At 43.1% G+C, this 9,988-nt stretch overlaps 1 protein-coding gene across 1 annotated transcript in view; it reads right to left on the reverse strand.

Moving 5' to 3' along the window:
• LOC128445066 (AP-3 complex subunit beta-2) overlaps positions 1–4,079 on the reverse strand; it is a 33,065-nt gene extending 28,986 nt beyond the window's left edge. The window contains exon 1 of the mRNA XM_053427826.1: positions 2,913–4,079. Coding sequence (XP_053283801.1) covers positions 2,913–3,208 — 296 coding nt within the window. The 5' untranslated portion in view covers positions 3,209–4,079. The remainder of the gene's footprint in view (positions 1–2,912) is intronic.
• Between the last annotated feature and the right edge of the window lie 5,909 nt (positions 4,080–9,988).

Raw genomic sequence — 9,988 nt, forward strand, 5'->3', positions numbered from 1 at the left:
ACTGATGTTGGTTTCTTAGTTACAAACCTCTGGCTGTGTCTCGAAAGCACCGAGAGCCAAGAAGTGAGAAGGAAAAACTAAAATGTGAAGAAAATCACTCCAGAAAGGCAACGTCTGTTTATCACAGACTGTAAACCTCCTGTGTTCACTGACTTTGTGGCCAACTTGTAAACCTGAGCTTTTATTTGGTTCTGTCCCTGCGAAGCAAAAGTCAAAACAAAGACGACAAATATCCAATAAAAATCAATAGATTACTCTGCCAAGTTTTTGTTATGCTTTTGAATAATGGGAGATATGTATGTAGACTGCACAGCCTTCTTGTAGCATGCTAACATGCTCATAATGACAACGTTGACATATTGATGTTCATAATGTTATAAATAGTTGCTATCTGTTGCTGTGCCAATACTAATTCCTAAATCTCTGTATGTTTCTGTAGGTAGTTTGCATATGTGGAAAACTGTCCACTATGGTGCTTGTGACATATACAGTATGTCTTCATCCACCCAGTTCTGTTAGGGTAAAACCTTGCTCTGTTAGGTGCCTAGAGAATATACAGATACAAATGAATTAAGCCAAAGTATGAACAGATACCTTTAATTCTTTGATCTAAAAGTAAAGAAATTTAAAGAGCAAAGCATTTTTTTTTGTGTGATTGACTTTGGTGGGGTACTACCTAATCCCAGGTTAGGATCTGCTAATTTACTCTAATTATTCTATTATTCCAGAATTTTGATTTGATTGTCCAGTTGACGTCACTGTTATCTGTGGAAACACAGCAGGTAAGTGCAAGTAAATACAACTGTGTACAACAGGTGTGGATTCTTCTGGATCATCCTACCCCAAAGACCACCAAAAAATCGAGCAACAAGGATTCATGTTGCTTGTTTGAAGACAAACACAGCTTTAGGAATTCAAATTAAAGCTAAACATGAAAACATTGTTGTATTTGCTGTAGCAGTGGATAACCAGGCTGAGAACCAGGCTTGTAATCTCACTCGGACAGGTCCAGCAGTGTCACAATGAAATTAGATCAGATATTTTAAACCTCTTTTTATGAATTATTAAGACAGAGAGGCGGTGGCAAATAATAGAAAAGTAAGACAATATTTCCGTCACTATTTTAAATACTATAGGTTTTCTTGGCTGAAGCATTGTATCACACATGCCATAACTCAGTGAATTAGACATTTAAACCCAGAGGGTGCAGAAGACAAAATACTGCACAGCAGTTCCGGGAGAGAGATCACAGCCCTGGGCCCTTCACAGTCTGTTTTGAATCTGTTCCACCATATGATCACAAGCTGTAAATGCTTTTCTCAGTGAATTATTTTAGAAGTAAAGCCTGGAGCACCTGGAGGAACAACCAGCCCCTGACTGGGTTTATACGTCTCCGCTCATGCCCATAGGCCCCAAAGTAACACAACACCAACACCGCCTCTCTCATTTCTCTGGATTTTGTCCCGTACCTGCTGAACAACGGCTGAATTTACAAACAGCTCTGAATTATTGAACCCACTGTGGTACGACAGACTCCACCGACGCTCAGGTTACCTGGCAGCGGAGCCACGAGATCAGCAGGACTCACTCTCCAGCCGGGGCACGCTCCTCGAAGTAGGCCAGTGTTCAATGATAAGTCATTTTTCTCACCACTAGCACAACAACCCCACAACTGCATGGAAATATTGGGATAGGAAAGTGCATTTGCATGAATCAGAGGGCTGAGGAGTTGCAGCCTGCATTTAGGAGCAGCATTTGAGGCTGTTTTACATAACCTGATTCTTTCAGCAAAGACTTTTAAAGTTTCTTGTTTTCCAACCATGACAGATTTGAAATATACATCTTCAGCAGCAACTGTGGCCCAGCTCTCATCTTGTGAAATTGGAAGAAACCAGAGCAGTTTGTATCTACATGACCCAGTAAAACCTTAAAGGTCTCTTGAAAGAAACCACTTTCTGAAGAGCTTCACTTCTCATGTTCATTTTGAAGGTCCGCAGTCTAATTAATTAAAGACCACTGCTCCTCCGGTCAGCCTTTACATGACTGGCATATTGTGCAGGTCTGATTACTGATGCAGGGTGCAGAGACGCAGCTCCTTGTGACAGCATCTGTGTGACTGACGCCTCCATTCTCATCCAACTCTATTCACTTTTCCTTGTGTCTCTTGCTCATGACGTCTTATCCCATCATTTTGGAAGCCATGTCTCCTCTCACGCCCGTTTCATGTGTTCACCGACTGACCCATGTTCGACTGCTGTTCACATGGAGCCCTTCACCACTTTGGCCTTCAAAGATAGCATCCTCATCAAATGAAAGATAGCATCCTCACACCAAAGCTTATTTCTCAAGATAAAATCCCAAACATCACTAGTGTGAGGACTTCCTGCTCGTCCCTGGTCTTTAAAGATGAGGTTTTGACAGAATAGGAAGTCAACATGCAAGAGGGAAAATGTGGGCACAATTTTATGACATTTTATAAATCAAAGAACTAGTTGATTGAGTAAATATCTGCCACTTTAACAGACAAAGGTTTTATATTTATCATCTTTCAGAATGAAGTATGATCTATTCACCAATCGTGATACGGAAGCAATTCTACTAAATAACAATATCTTATCTTAATAGCTTTAATAATGCAAAAGCAAATATAGGAATAAACTAAAATATACATTTGTGTTGAAGAAAGAAATATATATAAATATGTTTGTTTTTTTTCAAACATGTGATTGACTTTGGTGGGGTACTACCTAATCCCAGGTTAGGATCTGCTAATTTACCCTAATTATTCTGTTATTCCAGAATTTTGGTTTGATCGTCCAGTTGACGTCACTGTTATCTGTGGAAACACAGCAGGTAAGTGCAAGTAAATACAACTGTGTACAACAGGTGTGGATTCTCCTGGATCATCCTACCGCAAAGGTTGATTTTGAAAACTGCTGCTGCCGCCACCTTCCTCCAGTGCTGCTCGCTCATCCTGGTCCCTTCCACCACCTCCACCTCCACCTCCACCTCCACCACCTGTGCCTCCAGATCGGAGGTGGCGCAGCTCGTCAGGCTGCAGGGCGCTGTACCACGTCTGCTGGACACCGTCGGGGGTCAGCACCGGACTCTTGTCCTCCTCCTGGCCTCCCTGGACCTGGCTCTGCACCGTCTTCACCATGTTCACGGCGCTCACCGGCAGCTGCAGCAGCCTCTGCATGGTGGTCATGTTGGAAACTTAAGTCTGAACCCAACACGTGAGAGCAGCCTGTAGAATCCTGGGTGGATAAAGTGGACCGACTGCAGTTTCCTTGTGTAACTCCTTGGTGCTTATCAGTGTGAAATCCTCCAGATTCTCCCCAGCCAGGTTTCACACAGCTGTCAGCAGCTTCACTTAGATTCTCTTAGAAATCCACCTTCCCTCTGAGGGTATAAATATCCAACGTGAAGATTCTGCTAAGAATGATGCGACGAACCTCTTCAGAAATGCTCATAAGACGACTCCTGCGTGCTGTAATCCATATCCAGAGTGCCACGCCACCGAAGGGTTTTTCCTTCTGTTGCTGCTGAGCCTGAATGCATCCAGTGAAGCAGCACACATCAGCTCCTCAGTAAATGGATGCTTGGCAGAGAGGGGCGTGGAGTTATATCCACCGTCAAGCCTCTCCGCTCCCGACTCCTCCTGCTGCTCATGTGCTTCCTGTTGCTGCACCAGTCTCTCTCTCTCTCTCTCTCTGCCTCTCGGTGTGTACACACACTGTGTCTTCATGTACGTGTCTGCCAGCGACACACAGCCTCTCCTATCTTTTGCCACGTTATCGCCCCATCAATTCCGCTTGTCGTCTCTTCTCCGCCTCCTCGTTAACCAGTTAAAGTCCTGCTCCCTTTCATTCATGTTCAGTGTCACTCTAACGCAGCTTTTCTGTACCTGCCTCCAAATTGGTGCTGATGCCTGACACATGTTTCTAGATATTTTTCACTCCTCTGGCTCATTAGCCTTAAAATTGTCCTCTCGTATTCATTTTTAACATTCAGCGGCCTACCTTCTTTTTTCTCATCTTACATGACTCAGCTTTCTTGGCAGTGTCGTGATGAGGACATCTCTCTCACTCCCACTTTCCCTCTCTCCCTCTCTCCTTGTCCCACTCATTTCTGTTAGGCTCAAACCAAAATAACTGTCCTGGACCTCAATACACATACACACGCTGTCCCCGTGATCTGTAGCAACTCAGTTAGGATTTGTTGACATAGATATGATTTTAGCTGTCTCAAAAAACAAAATTATGATAAAAGATTAGATCTTCACCGAATTGAGCACCCTCCCCTAACCATGCCTAGCGTTTTGAATCAAGATCCACAATTTTCTCCTAGAAATCAAGGAACATTTTGGAAAACGCCCCAATCTCCCAATGTTAAAGCTAGTAACAATGACAATTCTTCCTTGTGTCATATGCCACCCCTCTAGAAAATGTCATGAGAATCGGTTGAGTAGCTTTCTCGTTACCCTGCTATCAAACAAACGCAGACGACCACATAACCTCCTCGGTGGAGATTAAAAGGTGACCTGCTTTCTTTTGCAGGTATATTTTTGCTTGCTTGGATGAAAACATAAACTTCTTGGCAGACGTAAACATTTCCATCATGACATTAAGTCAATCTGATAATGTCACTCCTGTTAAGTCTCTATTTGGTGAGAGAGGATGACATCAGCGCGGTTTCATCCATCAGAGTATTGATCCTCTAAGTGCATGTTTTACTCTCACCTGCTCGTCATGCTTAAACGGTGTCAACATAGGTCAGACTGCAGGAAAATTGAGAAAATAAAATACCTTCTGTACCTGTCTTATATTTCTGAGAAATATGTCCTGTAGTTTTTGAGGAATCCCGCTGACTAACAGAAAACAAGGGATGGAAACACAAGCTCTTTGGCAGAGGTAATAAAATAATGCTTTCATGAAACAAAAAGCTATCATGTTCTGAGCATTGATAATTCATATTCATCTGCTACCAGGACTTAGCTTTACTGTGACATTGTTTTTAAAGTTCGGTTGCATGTGAAGTTTTAAAGGAAAACTTTTGACATTTTTGAAAAATATTCATTGGCTTTCTTGCCAAGAGTTGAGATGATAACAAAACACTCTGGTAGAAACTGCGCAAAACCAAAAAGTACTTTGGCTGTTAAACCACAACTTGTCTTTATCACACTTTAGTTTTGGTGCCAGTTAAAGAAACAAGATGCAACATGGCCGATCAGCTTCCGAGGGGCTGATAGAAAGATTAAGTTTCCTCTGAATGGAGCCAGATGTTTCCCATTGTTTCAGTTCTTTAAGCTCCTCATGTAGTTTTCATCTTGAGAGCCAAAAGGATTACTTCTCACAACTACTCCATTTCAAACAACAACTCATGACTCTTAACATCCTTTAGGTTGAGCAAAAACAAAAAAAAGCCCAAAAGGTAGTGTGGTGTTATTAATATAAATGTAAAGTTCACATATAAACAACAAAGCAACTTCCCAAACCGACAAAATAAAGCCACAGATCCCACAGAAACAGAAGCTGAGAGCTATCAACATGTAACACACAAATTCATACAGAATTTGACATTGATAAGTGAGACGCAGAACAATATAAAACCTGCCACACATCAGGATTAAATCTCCTAATCAGACAGAAGCATCGATCACCAGCGCTGTTCAACCTACAATAGTCATTCCTGCTGAAGGATGAGTGCAGCAAAGTGGTGTGTATTTTTGCTCTGGGTACTAACACACAGAGCAAAAATAACAATAGAGTTTGAGATTATATTTCACACAGGCCGTGTTTCCAAGGAGACGACAGCCAAGGTTGAGCCAGCGCCTTCATCCCCATGTTTGCAGACTGACTGGTTAAACTACCTTCAGTGGAGGAGACGTCTACTTCGACAAACACACGTCTGCACATCATCAGCCTGAGCTTGAAATCATCGCTCAGGCTGAATCGTATTTAGTTTTTGATGTTTGCCAAACAGCCTCAAGGCAAACACCTCTGGTGCCAGGTCCCAGAGGTCATAGTTCACTTCCACAAAGATGCCTTCTGTAAATACTCAGCTCCCTCTGCTGGTAAACGTACGGTGATGCAATGGTGGTAAATAGTGACGCTTGTTATCATCAGACCTCTCTCTCTCTCTCTCTCTGTGTGTATGTGTGTGTGTGTGTGTGTGTGTGTGTGTGTGTGTGAGAAGGAATGTCCATCGATAGATATGAGGGTCAATTTTGGTTCTACACCATCATTGTGAGGACATTTGGGTTGGTACTGACAAATTAGGGTTAGGGTTAAGCAATTTAGTTGTGATGGTTAAGGTTAGGGTAAGGGGCTGGGTAATGCATTATGTCAATGTGTCCTCACAAATATAGAAAGACGCGCATGCCTGTGTGTGTGTATGTGTGTGTGTGTGTGTTTGTGTTTGTGTGTGATTGGTTTCTTTCTTAATGTGATGTGGAAAATATCTTCAGCAACATAAGCCTATGTAAACGTGAGCAGAGGCCTGATCAAACATATGCCACTGATACAAAGCAAACTGAACAATTTCCAAATAGCATGATATTCAAGTCCCACAGAGTAAATATAAAAGCAGGAAGAGTAGGTGTACACAATAAAGATAATCATGGACAATCTAAAAATCAGCTTAAAAATGTCTAGGATACACTGAAATACCTGCCTCTCTGAACAGAGAGCACATTGCTCTGATTTTAGCTTCTCTCAGGTGGCACGCTGTAAATTTTCAGAATAGATTTAATATTTTATTGTTGACTTTTAAGCTCCGCTCAGGACTTGCACCTAAGTACAGTTCAGATCTTTTGACACCGTATGTGCCCTATCGTAACCTGAGGTCCTCAGCGGAGGCCTGACTCCCCATTCCACTGACCAGCTGAGTTCTGGAAAACGCTTTATCCTCTTTTACTCTCTCTTGTAGTCACATTTTTAAATGTAATATTTCTCAGGACTTGGGGTCTGAATTCACCTTTTAATTTTATTTACTTTTAATCAAGATCTAATATTACGGAAAATTTTCATTCATTTTGTAATATTTTATTTTATTTTATTTTGATTTGATCTATAACATTTTTGTTCTTATATTTTGTGATTAAACTAGTAGAATACCTTGTAGCTGTGTTTTGAAATAAATTTTAATGATGATTATGATTATTCTTCTTAAAGTTATTTCCGTATGTGTAATTCCTTTTTTCTCATCTCAACCTCAACTTCAATCCAACTATTGAGTCCTATATTATAACTATTAACACAACATAGCAATCCGAATAACTTTTTATTCTTAATATAAATATCTTAATTTCTTCCTCACAAAGTCCAATAGCAAACAACTGCATCAACACAAATCTACTGTTATCTTCTGTCTTATAAATAGACAATGTCAAGGGTGTACTAGTCTTGTACCAAAGACAACTTGTTAATCCGTAATGCTTAAAAGAAAACAAGAGGAAAACTAATGCTTACATAGCCTTATATATCAGGCCCAGGCCGTTAAAACAGGTTGCATAAATGTATCGTTCTTTCTGACTAAGAATGAAAGATAATTATATCCATAAATATTAGCCAAAGAAACATTGTTTTTCTTCACCGTAACTTATTCTGAAGAGCATCATTAGCTTTGCTTTTGGAGAAAGATTTACTCGGTCTATCAGAGAGGACAATATCCTATGTGTAAATAACCTGGAAGAAAAGTTTGTTCCTCTGCAGGACGCCTGACAGTACTGTGACTACTGACTCCAATCTGACAAAACTGATGATGCATTTTGTTTTGTGTCTTGCAGCTTGATGTTGGATGAATAACACATTAGGCCAACACAGCTACAGATAGTGAACAGACGATTTTGCCTCTTTCGATGTACACATGAGCTATCTCAAGACAGACTTTTAGAAATGGTACCTATTTATCAATCTATGATTTAATATAAATGTATGTATTTCTACTTCAGATTTTGGATTTTCTAAATATTCAAGGTTAGGGTTGATAAATTCTTTCATTCAATTTGTTGGAATCAACTTCACGTCCCGATTGTCATCAATAAATAAAGCAAACTGAAAAAAAAGCCAAACACCAAACTAGGTCTGAAGCTATGGTGAGTAATCCTGAAAAAGCTAGCAAGCCCCCTAAAGCAAATGAACGTGCACTGACCGACAAATTCAAGAAACCAACTTTTTTTCTTCTAAATTCTGGACATCGTCCCTACTTCAGCTGTGTATGTGTCCCAAGCTAGAGACTCCAGTCATGAGTGTGTGAGCTTGGGCAGGGTGCACACAGGCAGGGAGGTCGGTTAGTGTGCTGGAGTCAGTGAGGAGGAGTCTGTGAGGAGGTGTCAATGTGGAGAAGTCAGTGTGGAGGAGTCAGTGTGATGGAGTCGGTGTGGAGGAGCCAGTTTGATGGAGTCAGTGTGGAGGAGTCAGTGTGGAGGAGCCAGTGTGATGGAGTCAGCGTGGAGGAGTCAGTGTGAAGGAGTCAGTGTGATGTAGTGAGTGTGAAGGACTCAGTGTGGAGGAGTCAGTGTGATGGAGTCAGTGTGGAGGAGTCAGTGTGGAGGAGTCTGTGTGGAGGAGTCTGTGTGGAGGAGTCTGTGTGGATGAGTCAGTGTGGAGGAGTCAGTGTGATGGAGTCAGTGTAGAGGAGTCAGTGTGGAGGAGTCTGTGTGGAGGAGTCTGTGTGGAGGAGTCAGTGTAGAGGAGTCAGTGTGGAGGAGTCAGTGTGGAGGAGTCAGTGTGGAGGAGTCAGTGTGAAGGAGTCAGTGTGGAGGAGTCAGTGTGATGGAGTCAGTGTGGAGGAGTCAGTGTGATGGAGTCAGTGTGGAGGACTCAGTGTAGAGGAGCCAGTGTGATGGAGTCAGTGTGATGGAGTAAGTGTGGAGGAGTCAGTGTGATGGAGTCAGTGTGAAGGAGTCAGTGTGGAGGAGCCAGTGTGAAGGAGTCAGTGTGGAGGATCCAGTGTGATGGAGTCAGTGTGGAGGACTCAGTGTAGAGGAGCCAGTGTGATGGAGTCAGTGTGATGGAGTAAGTGTGGAGGAGTCAGTGTGATGGAGTCAGTGTGAAGGAGTCAGTGTGGAGGAGTCAGTGTGATGGAGTCAGTGTGAAGGAGTCAGTGTGGAGGAGTCAGTGTGATGGAGTCAGTGTGATGGAGTCAGTGTGAAGGAGTCAGTGTGGAGGAGTCAGTGTGATGGAGTCAGTGTGAAGGAGTCAGTGTGGAGGAGTCAGTGTGAAGGAGTCAGTGTGGAGGAGTCAGTGTGGAGGAGTCAGTGTGATGGAGTCAGTGTGGAGGAGTCAGTGTGATGGAGTCAGTGTGGAGGAGTCAGTGTGGAGGAGTCAGTGTAGAGGAGTCAGTGTGAAGGAGTCAGTGTGGAGGTCCCAGGCGCGGAGCTGCTGCCGCTGTCCAGCAGGGGTGGTGCTGAAAAGCTGCAGCTGAGGCCTTGGCTCCTCTCGGCCTCTCACACCTCAGCTCTCCAACCACATGACATGAACACCCACGCTATGAACATACACCTGCTTTCACCACACACCGACATATTACACACATTTGTGTATATGCAGCTCCAGCACCAGGCCTGCATCACACACTACGAGCTCAAATCACGGTGACACATCCACCAGCACGCATAAGACGTCGCTTTAAATCACAGGCCTGCTGATACACACACTTCAGTGAGGTGTGTTTTAACATGAATTGTAGGTTATGTCCTTCACTGACAGTAACACACACTTCCTGTGTACGTTATGTTCACCTCCACCGCCATAAGCCGCCCCTCTACAACCCCCCACACTGACTGATAAACAGACTCTGGCTCCCTACCTTTTGTAGTCGGAAGAGAAAATCCCTCCGCTCGCCGGGTCGTGTCCATACTCCGGCTCCCCGACGCTGGACGAGCCTCCCTTGTCGTCGTTGAAAGCGGAGCTGGCGGACATGGTGGCACCGTGAGGGTTCTGTCTCTTTATCTGTGCCTTGTTCTCGCAGAGCAGCGATGGAG

Source organism: Pleuronectes platessa, chromosome 7, assembly GCF_947347685.1.
Source record: "Pleuronectes platessa chromosome 7, fPlePla1.1, whole genome shotgun sequence".
NCBI classification, from domain to species: Eukaryota; Metazoa; Chordata; class Actinopteri; order Pleuronectiformes; family Pleuronectidae; genus Pleuronectes; species Pleuronectes platessa.